Genomic DNA, 15,808 nt, shown 5'->3' on the forward strand with positions numbered 1-15,808 from the left:
TGGAATTCCCCAGGCCAGAATACTAGAATGGATAGCCTTTCCCTTCTCCAAGGGATCTTCCCAAACGCAGGGCTCCCGCATTTTAGGCAGATTCTTTACCAGCTGAGCCACAAGGAAAGCCCTTAATCTCTAAAAATCGGTTTAAATCTCAGACTCACAACAAGCCCAGTAAACTTACTTAGAAACATCAGATTTTATACTTGTATTAACAATGTAAGAGTGTTCTCATTTACTTAAAATAATCACGATCAACACAAACTCTGCCTGAAGCAGCAAGGACATGACTTCTCACAGGGTAAGGAAACATCACCATCACACCCAGAAAACGACTTCCAATTTAGCAAACCAAGGGCTCGCTGGTGTGTCTTATGTAACCGCCACAAGTGATGTATGCGCAACAAAAGCAAAAACGCAGGCTTTCAGCCCGTGACTCTGACCACAGTCTTGGATTAATCAAAATATTCAACTGTTTTCTACACTGGCATTTAAGTTTCAAAGCCACAGCTTTTCCTTTACAGAAGTAACTCTTTCTACAAGAAAACCCAGACTACGTAGCATTACTGCGTCACAGTGGTAATTCCAGCAAAACAATAAATAATTTTAAAGTTAGCTATTATTTACACATGAGAGTGGCTAGGGAAAAGACACAATTCTATTTTTCTCTCCTGAATGATAAGCTCATTAAAGGATATTTTCACCCAGCTTTTCCTACAACTCTCCTTTCATTTTCTCCTCTTATTAATATAACACTCTGGCGTGCACCTCCACCCTCCAAAATATCTGAGGACTACACACAGAAAGGAAAGGTCACTAACACAAGGAGCCTCTATTACCTTCACTTTTTTAAAAAAATTATTATTTTTTTATAATTGAAGGAAAATTGCTTTACAGAATTTTGTCTTCTGTCAAACCTCAACATGAATCAGCCATAGGTATACAGTATCCTCTCCCTTTTGAACCTCCCTCCTTTTACCTTCACTTTTATCTCCTAGTGTTTCCTTTTATTCTAAACATATCCTTAGGCAAATTCTCACACAGAAGCACATACGAATAATAAACACCAACCATCAACAGAGTGGACCCACCACCTCGGTCTCTGGAGATGACACCACTAACACATATCTGGCCTTTTTACACAACAGGGAAGGTTCTCAAGCTGTTAACATCAGATCAAAATTTCTTTATTAATGAGAAGAAATTCAAGCCAATTTTTAGGTTTTCAAAAACCTGATATTTTATTTCATTTCCTGAGCAGAACTGTATTATTGAGCATTAAGAAAATTATCATTTCTTAACCCCAAAGAACACAAGGAGGTTTTTAGAATTTCACCATGAACAAGGAATAAATAGGAAGACACCTTTAAAACTCAAAACTTGGGGGCAGGGGGGGAATCTAAAACCTGAGGGAAAATCACAGTGAGGAGGGGAACAGCTAGGCCATGGAAGGATTAGGAAGTGCCTGATTTTACCTTTCGCTTGCGAGGCGGCCCCAGATCTCATGTTGGGCAGCGTCTGGACTTTCATGGGCCCCTCGGAAGCCTGCGTGGCCCCGGGCCCATCGGGCAGGGCTGGCTTCACCAGAAGTTCAGGCCGCGACGGGATCCGGGGCATAGTCGACGACTGGATGTAGGGACCGACTGCCGCCACGCGACTCTGCCCCGACGCCCCTGGCTGGGGCACGTGTCCATCAGACGAGACCTTATTCAGAGAAAGCACAGGGCCTTTAGTATTGCAAGTCAGACCAGATCCAACTCAGAAAAGCCTGTGACACCGTGATCATTTTAACTGCTAAAATCCAGCACTTTCAGGATCTAGCCATTGAGTGTACCAGAAACATTCCCCGACAAAAACAGCCCCAGGTGAAGTCTCACCCACACTTCATTACAAGAATTACAAAGAAGAGCGGAGCTACGGAGGGGATTATATTAGAAGTACAAGAAGAGTGGACTCTCTTTCAAGGAGCCACAAGGTCCTGTCTCTTTTCCGGGGATGTGCCCAGCAGTGTTTCTGAAATATGCAAGCACTGACCTCACTGGGATGGTCCCTGTCCCCTCCTCCTGGCCCTGGCCAACCGCGCACTTACTGGAAGGTTCTCTTTCTGCTGCAGGGCCGCCTTCTTCTTCCACAGCCGGTCCCTGAGCTCATTAACACGCTTGTCCATCACCGCCACTTCTGAATTGCGCTTATTCAAACACTCCCTCTGTTGTTGCAGCTTGGCATTCTGCTCCTGGTTCAGTTTGTTTCTTAACTGAACAAAATTAGGGGAGAAAAAGGTAGCCAAGGAGTAGGCAGAAAAATTTCTCAAACAGATAATCACACGGTTCACTATTATATAATTTCTAAAAATGTAAGGTCCCTCCACACTTCTCATCTCATGGTTTAGAATGAAGTGTCCACAGACCACCGGCTGTGGCCACAGTGAACGCCTCAAGTTTCCTGTCTGAGGTATCATAGAGTTTATTCTGGATTCTGTGGAGTTTAGGTCTTCCTCCCCATCCCCACCCCTTTAAGGAAAAGAGGGGGAAATCCAGGACTTCCTGCCCTGTATGTAGACGATGCTGCGGTGCTGGAGATGAGGTGCCACTGAAATGTCACAAGAGGCCACTGTTTACCTGAAGCTCCTTGTAGAGCCGGTCGAGCTCAGCCACCGCGGACTGGTTGTCATGGTGACCGTCAATCCTGCCGTTCTTCAGCATCTCCAGCTGTCTTGTAAGTTCCTCTACTTTTGACACAGCCAGAACAAGCTCCCTCTGCTTTTGCTGGAACAAACTATTCATCTGTTCAATCTCCTCCACTAAAGTAAGAACAAGAAAAGCAACAATTGTTGAAAAGAAAAATGAGAAGGGATCGCTTCCCGGGCAACCTAAGATGTACCATAAACTTTCTCATAAAAAGCAAAGAAAATTTTCAGAAATATCCTAGAACCAACCAATTCCTTTATAAGCAACTGAAATCAACAAAGACATCTATAAACCAAATCACTAAAGTTTTAATTAAAATGGTATTATAATCAATGGAGCTATTAATATGAATAAAAATCCTTGCCTTCACTGAAACTTCAGTCAAAAAACTATTTAGAGAGAGAAAAAAAACTACTACTCTATTTTCCAAAAAGGAACCTTGTCTATAACATTCAAAAGCTGAATTCAACTCGGGGGAACCAGCAGCTTCGAAACTGCAGTGAATTATACTTTTCCCAAAAAATCCTTTTAAAATGACCTACATACAAAGTCTCATCTTAGTCCTCTTACTACAAATTTATACAACTCCCTACACCAGAGTTTTCCTATACACAAACAGTTTGTGGCATTTCGCACTGAAGTAAACTGACTGAGAGCAACTTACCAAGTTTCCCATTGCTTAGCCTTTTCTGTTCCACGTGGCCTTTAAGTGCTCTCACTTTTTTTAGCTTCGCTTCCTGATTCTCAGCTATTTCTTTGAGCCTCTTAAGCTTTTCTTGTTCAGCCGCTTGTTGCTGTTGACGCTGATCTTGCTGTTTCAAAAACTTCAAGCGCTGTTCCTAAAGATATAAGCCATCATCAGACATGTCATTTTAAACTAACCTACAATCACACCCTGAGATGCCCAGACTGACGTGCATCTGTGGCATTGCTCCGGTCTTACCATCTGTCCTCACGCTGCCTCAGAACCACCTGGGGAGTTTGTGAAAAACAAGACGCTCCTGAGCTCAACCCTACTGTAAGAATCTACTTCTTACGGTGGTAAGATCCAGGAATCAGTACTGGTATTCAAGTGGTCCTTTTGCAGCAAGCAAGCAGTGATCTATGAACTAGTTTTCATGAGCTGCAGCCATTAATATTAAGAAGGAGCTCATGCAGAGATGGGAGGCGGTAAAAGAAAGTTATTAAATGACACACTTTGAAGTTAAATTTGGATTCAGACTCAAGCTCTGCCACTTATTAGCTATGAGACTTTGGGGCAAATTATATAACCTCATTGAGTCCACAAGTCTGTATCTTCACCTATAAAATGAGATGATCACTAGTCCCTCTAGGGCTGCAGTGAGGATTCAATGCTACCTGCAATGGAAATCTCTGTGAATAGCGTCTTACATAGTTAGGGCACACTCGGTACACTTAGAAAAGAGCCAAAGAACTCCTTTCTAAAGAATGCCTTTAGAAAACTGCAATTATGCAACTTACAATTTTATTCCTATTATATCTAAAATTTCAACTGAGGAAAACAGAGCCACACAATTTATCCTCAAGGGTAATCTGCTCAGATTCGTATGGCTAACACATACAAGAACACAGATATTCTGTTAACAATTGAATTTTTTATTTGAATCCATGTCCTTGCTACTCAAGGAATGCTACATCAGCACCACATGGAATTGCATTAGAAATGCAAAATGTCAGACCCGCAACCCACACCTACTAAATCAGAACATGCATTTTTAACAAAATCCCCAGGTGATTCATATGCACGTTAAAGTATGAGAAGCAATAATACAAAGGATTTTGAAAAAGCTGGTGTCTAGCGTCAAAAGTAGAGAAGGATGCATAGGTACATTTGGGGCCACTAACCCTCTGACGTGTAAGAAAACAACTGTTGAATGCCTTTAAATACTGTGTGTTCTATTTGGGAACCACATGGAAAAGTTTGATTTGTAATTTCAATACATATTTTAAGTGTTAAAAAAGAAAAGAAAAAGGATGCATAGGAACCCTAAGAAGTATTACAGGGAAGCCACAGTGCATGACGAGAACGACGCTGAAGAATCCCTGGCCATCACTTCAAAGCCACGCTGGGGACCTTGCTACTCAAACCATCAGGTGTCCACCCGAGTGTCGGTGAACTTACAGACCCTCAAAGACTGGTAAGCGAAAATACTGAGCGTTTGGACCAGGGCTGACAGACTACACAGCCTGTGTTCGTAAGCAAAGTTCTCTTGGCACACGGCCACATCCATTCGTTTACCTATTGTTTATGGCTGCTTTCCAGCCACAAATGCAGAGCTGAGACCGCACAGCCTGCAAAGCCTAAAATATTTCAGCCCTTCAGAAAGTCTGACGACATCTGGTTTAGACTATTAGCCCAAGGCTGGCAGGAGCAGCCGCAGGAAGACTGGTTTTGAGAGTAATGGAGAAGCTTCCCATATTTTCTCTGTTCAAGGAGAGGACAAAGTTTAATTTGTGGGAGGACAATGTCCCCAAGTAGAGGCAAGCAGCCTTGTTTTCGATGCCAAGCAGTAACTGGGGTCAGGTGAGCATGAGCTTTTGAAGTTCCTTCTGATTCAAGATGAAGTCAGCCCAGACTAGTGCCTGCACGCGAAGCTGAAAGGCTCTTTATGCCTTCCCTGTTTTACTGACACTCAGCAAAGCGTGGTTAACTTTGATCAGGATCGGGACGAGGAGGATCTGAAACAACTGAATGATTTCAGGATTTCTACAAAATGCTACAGTGAAGAGAAGAAAGCACCACATGGCAGATACCTGTCGGGCTGACGTTAGCAACTCATATCTGAGGGAGCCAGCTTACTAGCAAGGGTGTAATGTAAACAGCTTTACTTACACATGAACGGGAGTGACCTGTTAGGTCTCTGAAAACATGGCCATTACCTTAGTGGCCAGCATTTGCTGCTGGGCCTCAATCTGTTGCTGCTGGCGGGATGCCATTTCCTGAAGTTCAGCAAGTGTCAGGTCCATTCTAGGACTATTAACCTACCAAAAAAAGTGCAAATAATCCAACTCAGTATAAAATGATCCTGGAGACTCCACCCTCAAGTCATGTAATCAGGACAAAATTATTTGGCTATTTTTCTCCCATCATATTAAAGAAGTCATTAATTTTTATATTACTACTCCCATATTGACTTAATAAGATTTAAAACATAATGATACACAGACTCTTTTAAGTTGTAAATTTAAATTAAATAGTGTTAGTACTGACGCAAATGGAACCATCTGGAATCACCTTGTTCTGCAGTTAAATTAAGAAGGCAGTATTTGACCATATCAAACATGATGTTGGGATATTGGCAGCAAACTTAGAATACAATCATTAAAACACCCTTTAAAAATGTAACACTGGAATTTAAAAAATTCAAGATACAGCAGGTCATCAGAGACAAAGCAAGACGTCTACTATACTCCCTAAACATCCATTCGACATGGTCCTAAGAGGTTCTGGATAGAAAGAAAGAAAGGCAGGAAGAAAGAAACTATATCCAGGTTGCAAAAGGAAAAATTTCCTGTCTTTACTCAAGGACAACATAATCATCTATGAAGAAAATTCTATGGAATCTATAAAAAGCTACTAAATAAATAAGCTATTTAGCAAGAATGCAGGATAAAACATCAATATGCCAAAAATCAACTATATTTCTATACATTAGCAATACCCAGAAAACTGAAGAAAGAAATTTTGTAATATCATTAACACTAGCATAAAAATCACGAAGCACACAGGAATAAATCTGACAGAAGCTCAGGCCTGACACTGAAAACTTCAAAACATGGCTAAGAGAGAGAAGACCTATTTGGGGAGGAATACTGTGGTGCTTGTGAACTAAAAAGCTCAAGATGGCAGTGTTTTCCATACTGACCTACAGAGCCAAGATAATACCAACCCAAATCCCAGCAGGCTTTTTTTAAAAAAATAAATCAACTGGCAAATTCTACAATTTCATATGGAAGTGCAAATGATACAGAATAGCCAAAACAACTTCGAAAAGAAGAGTTAGAAAACATACACTGCCTGACTTCAAGACTAACCACGCTGTAGTGATCAACACATTGTGTTACTGATATCATGTTAGATAAGCAGATCAATGAAACAGAAGACAGAGTACAAAAACAGACCCACACATATACTGGTAATTGATTTAAGAGAAAGGGCAGTTGAGAAAGAATAGTCTTTTCAACAAATACTGCTTGTACAACTGGATATCCACACACAATAAACAAAATTGCACTTCTCTCACAATACATGCAAATATTAATTCAAAATGGATCCTAAACGCAGATGTAAGATCTAAAACTTCTAGGTTGACTAATTATACTGTATTGAAGTCATAGACTGGGACAAATATTTACCAATTATCTATCTAATAAAAAGCCTTGGATCCAGCATATATAAAGAGCTCTTAAACTCAATAATAATGAAGCAAACAACCCAATCATGAAAAAGATAAGCAAAAGAGGTGAACAGGAAGTTCCCTAGTGGTCTAAAGGTTAGGATTCAGTTACTTCACTCCCCTGGCCTGGATTCAAAACCCGGCTGGGAAACTGAGATCCCAAAAGCCCTGCAACATGATTTAAAAAAAAAAAGAAAAAACGAAGTGAACAAATATTAACACTTCACTAAAGACAATATATGAATGGCAAATAAGCACATGATAGATGCCCAATACCATTAGCCATCAGAGAAATACAAAATAAAACCAGAATGTACTACCATCACACACCTAGCAGAGGCCAAAATTAAAAGGACTGACCAAACCAAACGTTGGCAAGGATGTGGAAAAACTAGAACTCTCTGATGAGGACTATAAAATAAAACAATCACTTTTGAAATCAGTCTGACAGCTTCTTAAAAAGTTAACATATGAACCAACCATTTTACTCCTAAAAGTATTTACTTAAGAGAAATATTAATAAAAGCATATGTCCATACAAAGATGTATACCCAAGTACTCATCACAGCACGATACAGAATAACTGTAAACAATCAAAATGTCCAACAGATGAATGGATAAGGAGTGGTATAACCAGACAATAGAATATCTCTCAGCAATAAAAGGGAATCAACTACTGATACACGACAAAATGAATAAACCTCAAACTATTTATCCTGAGCAAATTCGGACAGAAAGAGTATATACTGGATGACTCCATTTATCCTAGATTCTGGAAAACAAAACTAATTGATGGCGACAGACAGCAGCCCGGCTAGCGGTTCCCTGAGGATGGGAAGGGAGGCAAGAAGGAACGATTACCAAAGAATATAAGGAAACTTTTTGGTGGGGGGGGGGGGGGGGGGTGATTGAATACGTTCATTATCTTGATTATGGTGACAGCGTCAGAGGTGTACACATGTCAAAACTTATCACAATGTATACCCAACATGTGAGCAGCTTGTTTGTTGTTGTGTTGTGTTAGTCACTTAGTCATGTCCAACTCCTTGTGACCCACAGAGCCTGCCATGCTCCTCTGTCCATGGAATTCTCCAGGCAAGAACTCTGGAGGGGGTTGCCATTCCCTTCTCCCAGGGATCTTCCTGACCCTGGGACTGAATGAACCCACGTCTAGCACATTGCAAGCAGATTCTTTACCATCTGAGCCACCAGAGAAGCCCTATGTGTAGTTTATTATACATCAATTATATGTTAATAAAGACATTATTTAAAAACCCAGTGAAGGGGGCTTCCCTGGTGGCTTAGTAGTGAAGAATCCACCTGCCAGCGCAGGAGATACAGGTTTGATCCCTGGTCTGGGAAGGTCCCACATGCTGTGGAGCACCTAAGCCTGTGTGCCACAGATATTATTGAGCCTGTGCCCTAGAACCTAGGAACTGCAGCTACTGAAGCCTGTGGGCCCTAGGGCCCAATGCTCTGCAACAAGAGAAGTCACTACAATGAAAGGCCCACTACAATGCACCTAGAAAGCAACCCCTACTCGCTGCAACGAGAGAAAAGGCCGAGCAGCAACAAAGACCCAGAACAGCCAATAAATAGATTTTTTTAAAAAAATTTTAAGTGTTATAATACTTTCATAATTTTTAAAAAATTAAAAAAAAAAACAGTGATGGGACTTCCCTGGCAGTCCAGTGGTTAAGACTCCAAGTTACCACTTGGAAGTGGGGGGAAAGGTTTGCTCCCTAGTTGGAGAACTACAATTTTGCATTTCTCAGGACGAGGCCAAAAAATAAATAAATCATTAAAAAAAAAAAAATCCAGTGATGGGGAAAGATACATTGTGTCAATATGCACTGAAATCTCGCTAATGGTCAGACCATTTTTGTTATCCTCATATCAGCCTTTCATCACTATAAGATAACTATGAGATCAAAGAAGAGAAACAGGAAGAATTTGGGGAAGGTGGAATAAAAACAGTGTGTGTTGGAGAGGTAATTTAGCTAATCCCTAACAAGGTTAAAAATTCTAAGCTCTGAAAAGAAAATGTCTATAAGGAGTCCCACAGATACCTGCTAAAATTCATATGCAATAGCAAGAGCATTAATATATCATTAATGCTAAAAGCAATAACAGCAACAAATAAAATCACCAAAGAAACAAATACTTCCTCGAACTTATTCAATACTTGTTCTGTATTTGTGATATATCCAGCATCTGACTTCTTTCAACAGCCATGTTGTTGCTCAGTCATGAAGTTGTGTCTCTTTGCGACCCTATGGACTTCAGCAGTCCAGGCTTCTCTGTCCTACACTATCTTCCAGAGTTTGTTAAAATTCATGTCCAATGAGTTAGTGATGCTATGTAACCATTTCATCCTCTGCCACCCTTTCTCCTTTTGCCTTCCATCATTCTCAGCATCAGAGTCTTTTCCAGTGAGTCAGCTCTTCACACCAGGTGGCCAAAATACTGGAGCTTCAGCTTCAGCATCAGTCCTTCCAATGAATATTCAGGGCTGATCTCCCTTAGGATTGACTGTTTTGATCTCCTTGCAGTCCAAGGGACTCTCAAGAGTCATCTCCAGCACCACAGTTCAAAAGCATCAATTCTTTGGCACTCGGTCTTCTTCATGGTTCAACTCTCCCATCCAAACATGACTACTGGAAAAACTACAGCTTTGACTATATAGATGCTTGTCACCAAAGTGATGTCTCTGCTTTTTCAAATGCTGTCTAGGCTTGTCACAGCTTTCCTTCCAAGGAGCAAGCATCTTTTAATTTCATGGCTGAACTCACCATCCGCAGTGATTTTGGAGCCCAAGAAAACAAAATCTGTCACTGCTTCCACTTTTTCCCTTCCTATTTGCCATGAAGTGATGGGCCCGGATGCCAAGATCTTCGTTTTTTTGAATGTTGAGTTTCAAGCCAGCCTTTTCACTCTCCTCTTTAACCTTCATCAAGAGGCTCTTTAGTTCCTCTTCACTTTCTGCCATTAGAATGGTATCATCTGCCTATCTAAGGTTGCTGGATATTTCAACAACCATAGAGACCATTAATCACTTTCATGAAATAAATTTAAAATAAGCCTTTAAAAAAGGGCTGCCCTTAATCACCTACTGAATAAAAAAGGAACAGTGAATGAGATTTAAAAGTTAAAAAAAAGCAGCATCACTGTGGTCCAAACACAGAATGGGTAACATTGATCACTTACGCCATTCTCCTTTCTTCGATGTTCACCTGGAACTTTTACACCGTTTCTTTTTAAACTTGGATCCTGAGACCTTGGTCCACTCACTAAGCACAAAATTCAAAAAGTATGCATTAACACTAGCGGTGACAGATATTTTAAGTACCAGTTCATTTCTCAGTTATGTTTTTAATGCTAATACTTTACGTTGAAAATATACTTAAAACACCCATACTTTCTAATACCGATGAAGTTACGGTCTCACAGATTCAACCTCTTCTAGAAACCTTTACTTGGAACAGTGAATGGTCAGCACTAGAAAATGTCACATGCTAACCAATCCCTAGAAAAGCTGCATGAGTTAGGTGCTAAAGGACAAAAATTAAGAATATAAATATACTGCTTATTATGGGTCATTCATACCATTTGCCTACAGTGTCTGTTCCCACTTCTCTATTTAGCTACTCAAATAAAATTGGGAATAGTCTCATTGAAAGAAATAGGTGAAAATTAATCAACCCACCCTTGTACTCATTAAAGTGTTTGTAACTTCCACAGGAAGGAAGCAATGGAAACAGAACTAGTAGTGTTTCGAATTTTGTGGTAATTCCTAAGGACTTCCCCATTTAAGTAAAAAAATTTCATTTTCTTAGCGTGGGAAAGTACTAGTTGGAAAACACTGTACATTCTGCTTTTTGGGATAAAGAGAACTTTTCAGGTCCAAGTATATGTTTCTCAGTGTCACTTAATGTATCATGATGAGAAAATAGTTTTAACTTAAACTGATAAATTGCAAAATATCAAAGAGAATTTCTTAAATACATGAAATTAAGCTTATAACTGTACTTCCCAGATGTTAGAGAAAAAATACTAAACTATTTCCCAAGAAGTTTTAGATAAAAATTTCTTCTGCATCAAATGTTTGTTGAACCTGCCTGGAAGCTTGGCACAAATTCCCACAAATAAGTAAATAAATATGTCTATCCTCAGAGCCATATACCACACTTATACCTAACTCCAACGTTTCCTCAGCTTTACTTTTAAAACTGTTCAATTTTCTGGTAAAATAGCTCAGGTACCTGTCACAATATTTCTGCAAAAAAAAAAAAAAAATCTATCATTCCAGAATAACTGCTTTCTTTGCTGCCTCCAAGAGAGAGCAACTGAACTGACATGTTCAGTTACATAATTAGAATAAAAAGCAAGAGCTTTGAAAATAATGTCACATTAAAAAAAGAGAGAAAAAGGTAATGGATTTCCATGGTGGTGGTCCAGAGGTTAAGACTCTGCTTTCACTGAAGGGGGCATGGGTCTGACCCCTGGTTGAGGAACTTAAGATCCCGCATGCTACATGGCGTGGCCAAAAAAAAAAAAAGTCATATACATTCTGGGTCATAGGTCCTAGTTAAACCAGAAAAAGAATACAGTAACAGTCTCTTAATCTGTAATCTAGAAGTCTACAACCACAAAGGTTGACACTAAACAGCAATCCTGTTTTATCCCACTTTTGACACTATGTGGCACTGGTGTTTTGCAACAATGTACAAACAGCGCCTTTATCTTCAGATTGTATTTCTCACATTACAGACACACTGAAACTGCATATTGCACTATTGAGAAGCTATTTAATAATTTACCAGGTACCATAGAGGAAGATATTTGAACTGACAGATGACGGGAGAAAATTCAACTAACTGATTAAAAGGAGATATATGCAATAATGCAAATAAAGAACAAAATAAAAATAAGATGCAGATGTCAAAACCACAAAAAAGAAAGCAGCTCTGGGGGAAAAAAATGCATGTTTATTTAAAATAGAATTACAAACACAGTGAAGTTCAAAGGCCGAGGAACCAGCTAGGATAAGGAGACTCAGGTTCCCCTCCTGGCTCTGCCTCCTGGTATGTGGCCTCTGACAAGTCATCTAACCCCTAAGTATCAGTGTTTCTCATCTGTAGAGCAGAAGAGGCTAGACTAAGTCAATTCTGGGGTCTCCCACACCTCTGATAATGTCTAATGGTTGCCATGTGGACATCTGTACTAAAGGAATAAAACTGAGATTCTATAACGTAATAATTAACCTGTTATCGACACTCTTACTCCCAAGAATTTTTCAATGTATACTAAAGTCACAAACCTTCAACTTTCCATTTTAAGAATCCCAACATTTTTAGAAACACCTAGTAACCCTGCCGCAACCAACGGCTTTCCACTGAGAACAAAGGCTTCCCTACAGATCTTAAGACTTGAAACTGTTTTCTCTCCTACATCCTATGAGACCTCCAGAGTCAGAGGTTTGACTGTGTTCTCAATGTCTAGGGCTGCTTTCAGCCCACTATCTCTGATCTCCACTTATCACCTTCTACCCTCTGCTTACTGTCATCTAGAAACCATGGTCACAACCCTCAGTCACAGCAGTCGTGACCACCTGACCCCTCTGTTCTCTTTGCCCAAGTCCCCCCTTCATTTTGGATGACCTCACCATCTAAAAGCTCGCCTCTCAGATCCACAACTTCCTGTCTCCTCTCTAACTCAGGTTCATTTCATGGTCCAATACAAGACCATGTTATCTAGAAATGCTCTCCTCCTGACATGTCAAATTCAAACTTCTTACTTTTTGACAGCGATTACCTCTCGCTACACCTGTTCAACAACCTGAAACTTGCAGTTTCTTTCCCTGCAGCCCCTCCGCCTTCACTTCATCCCCATCTCGGCTTGAATGCCATCTCACCAACATCCTCTTTTTTCCTTGTCTCACCAACTTTCCACTGAACTTGTCTGGCCAAATTCCAACCTTGGGTCAATCCAACCATCTTCCCCTCTTACAACCCTCTGGGCTGCAGAGCACCACTGTGGCAAAATCACCCATGGTCTCCTGGTGTCTAATCTCCACTGTCCTCCAGGGGCCCTGGCGTGCCAGCTTCCCTGGCCACACTCTCTCCTATTCTCCACCATGGCCTCCTCCCTCAGAGAAAACAAATGTTTTCAGATGAGAAGCCCCTCCCACTGCTCCCATAGAGAGCACACATTTACTGCCTCTGGGAAGCTTCCCTTCCACTCTGTTAAAATGGAACAGACCCTTCCCTTACCCTCCTATCTCACCCCTCGACCCCCGTGACCCCAAATTTCCCCTTGGCTAACTTGCCCATCAAGCATTCCCTTCTTCCTTGTATTTCAAACTCCTGCTCTACTGACTCCTTTCCTTCCCGCCCATATTAAGAGCTGTAGTCAGGGGACTTCCTTGGTGGGCTGGTGGTTAAGACTCTGTGCTTCCAAGGCAGGGGACACGGGATTGATACCTGGTGGGGGAACTAAGATTCCACATGCCGTGTGGTGAAGCCAAAAAATAAAACATTAAAAAAAAAAACAACTGTCATCAAACTTTTCCCATCTTCCAACAAAACACAACAAATGGAACCGCACCCTTTTCTGCCCACCCTATAGAGTCAGGGCTTGGGAGAAAGGGCTAGCCTCACTTTTCCCCCTTGCTTCTTGCTCACTCATCCATGAAACTGTCTGCTCCTGATCACGGGTCACCTCTCCCGAGCATGAAACTGAAGTCCGAATCTTTGTCATGATCAACAGGATGCTACCTACCAACATCCCTACCAGGGGGGCGTTCGTGGCGAAGGAAGAACCGAACTTCGCTCCTCTGACTTCCAAACCGTTGCAGGACGTCAAACATTCGCTCATTATCGGCAACTGGGCGTTCTAAAAGAAATGAACAAATCATGTACAAATCATGTTACCTGGTAACACATCACTTACTGTCTACCCTTCATAGAAATTATGCATTATGAATGCAGAAAATACTATCTAGGATCTTAAAAAAAAAAAAAAAAAACCCTTAGAAAATGAAGTATCACCAGCTTGCTGCTGCTGCTGCTGCTAAGCCACTTCAGTTGTATCCGACTCTGTGTGACCCCACAGACGGCAGCCCACCAGGCTCCCCCATCCCTGGGATTCTCCAGGCAAGAACATTGGAGTGGGTTGCCATTTCCTTCTCCAATGTATGAAAGTGAAAAGTGAAAGGGAAGTCGCTCAGTCGTGTTCGACTCTTCGTGACCCCATGGACTGCACCCCACCAGGCTCCTCCATCCATGGGATTCTCCAGGCAAGGGTACTGGAGTGGGGTGCCACTGCCTTCTCCATCACCAGCTTACCATCCACATGATCAGGGTCAAAGCTGGGTAGAATATAGGGGTAGGAAAGGACTGGGTCAGGGCCACTGGCAAGAGCTCAGGAGTCAGATTCAGTGGCCCCTCACTAGTTCCAGGCAGGCTGTGAAGCTCTGCAGGTTCCAAAGTTCCTGTCATCTATTCCATAGGATGGTCTCTGAGGTCTCTGTTAATTCTAATGGCTCTATGATTCTCTAAGTATACAAATGAAAACTTAAACACAACTTTCTAAATAGCCTTGTCTTTCTATTGGGGATTTTTTTTGACAATTTTACAAACCATATTAAAAAAAATCATACACATGCATTTCCAAACAAAAGTCTGTTTACTGCCCTGAAAATATTCCTTGAGACGAAAAAAAAAGAGGCATAGCTAAATACTCTACTATATAGGAACTGTAGTCTTCCAATCTTAAGGAATCTGAACATAAAAACCAAATACACTGTTTGAGGATACCAACAGTTTAAAATCAAAGAACTTACTCATTTTTAGTGTAAGAATGCTGCAGTGGCCCCCCTAAAAAATTCAATGCACTTGTCAATAATCAAGGACACTATCTGAGTACCTTAAATAAACAACACGGGCACAGATGAGAGCAGCCAAAGGTTCAGCAGCCAATTCTGTGAACTAACCCCTGAACTTAATCAGCTTGGTGGCAACAAAGTACAGCTTGGGTTCTATTTACAGCAACATGATGTAATGAGTAGACACAGACACCCTCTTCTCTAAACCAGAGAAAGTCTAACCAAGACTCCCCCAAGAGGAAACACCTGGAGCTGAGCAGATACCTTCCTGAAAGAAATTCTGGGCAGACCTACCTCCTCACAAAAACAAAAATCTCAAACACACACATACACACATACTTTATTTCAAAAGAAATGAAGTGACTTCCAGTCCATGTTGAGTGTGAACCTTCTAGGCCTACAGTGACAAAATGTATATATCAGGCTTAGGCCAGCACAAGCTGAAATACACTTCAAAGGTTCTCAAAGCAGCCCATTTACCCCATGCTCCAACGACATCCATCCCTCGTCCTGGCGTCCATGCCTATGTGACTCTGAACAAGCCATTCCCAGCACTGAGAACTGTCCCCAGTACCCTCTCCTTCTGCAGATGGAGCACTGCCATCTACTCCTGAAGTCATCACTCAGTATGAGAGAAATGTCTGCTGACTCCTGTTTTTACTTTAACAGCACACATTCATCTCTCTCTTCTTTACAATCAAGCACAGTTCCTAGCAAACAGCAAATATCCAAGATATGTTCTCTCAGCAAATAAACCAGAGGGGAGTAAGGAAATGGAGATGGCAAGTAAAAGCTACTGTTTTTTTAAATTTTTACTTTTTAAC

The 15,808-nt window shown here is 41.2% G+C and overlaps 1 protein-coding gene across 1 annotated transcript in view; it reads right to left on the reverse strand.

Annotated features, from left to right (window-relative positions):
• The window catches only part of TP53BP2 (tumor protein p53 binding protein 2), a 66,202-nt gene that overhangs the window by 19,008 nt on the left and 31,386 nt on the right, over positions 1 to 15,808 (reverse strand). Inside the window, exons 3-9 of the mRNA XM_068985917.1 lie at positions 13,880 to 13,993; positions 10,307 to 10,389; positions 5,583 to 5,684; positions 3,346 to 3,520; positions 2,613 to 2,794; positions 2,084 to 2,248; positions 1,470 to 1,698 (exon numbers count right to left, since the gene is read on the reverse strand). Of these exons, the coding sequence (XP_068842018.1) occupies positions 1,470 to 1,698; positions 2,084 to 2,248; positions 2,613 to 2,794; positions 3,346 to 3,520; positions 5,583 to 5,684; positions 10,307 to 10,389; positions 13,880 to 13,993 (1,050 nt within the window). The remainder of the gene's footprint in view (positions 1 to 1,469; positions 1,699 to 2,083; positions 2,249 to 2,612; positions 2,795 to 3,345; positions 3,521 to 5,582; positions 5,685 to 10,306; positions 10,390 to 13,879; positions 13,994 to 15,808) is intronic.

Source organism: Capricornis sumatraensis, chromosome 14, assembly GCF_032405125.1.
Source record: "Capricornis sumatraensis isolate serow.1 chromosome 14, serow.2, whole genome shotgun sequence".
Classification (NCBI taxonomy): Eukaryota; Metazoa; Chordata; class Mammalia; order Artiodactyla; family Bovidae; genus Capricornis; species Capricornis sumatraensis.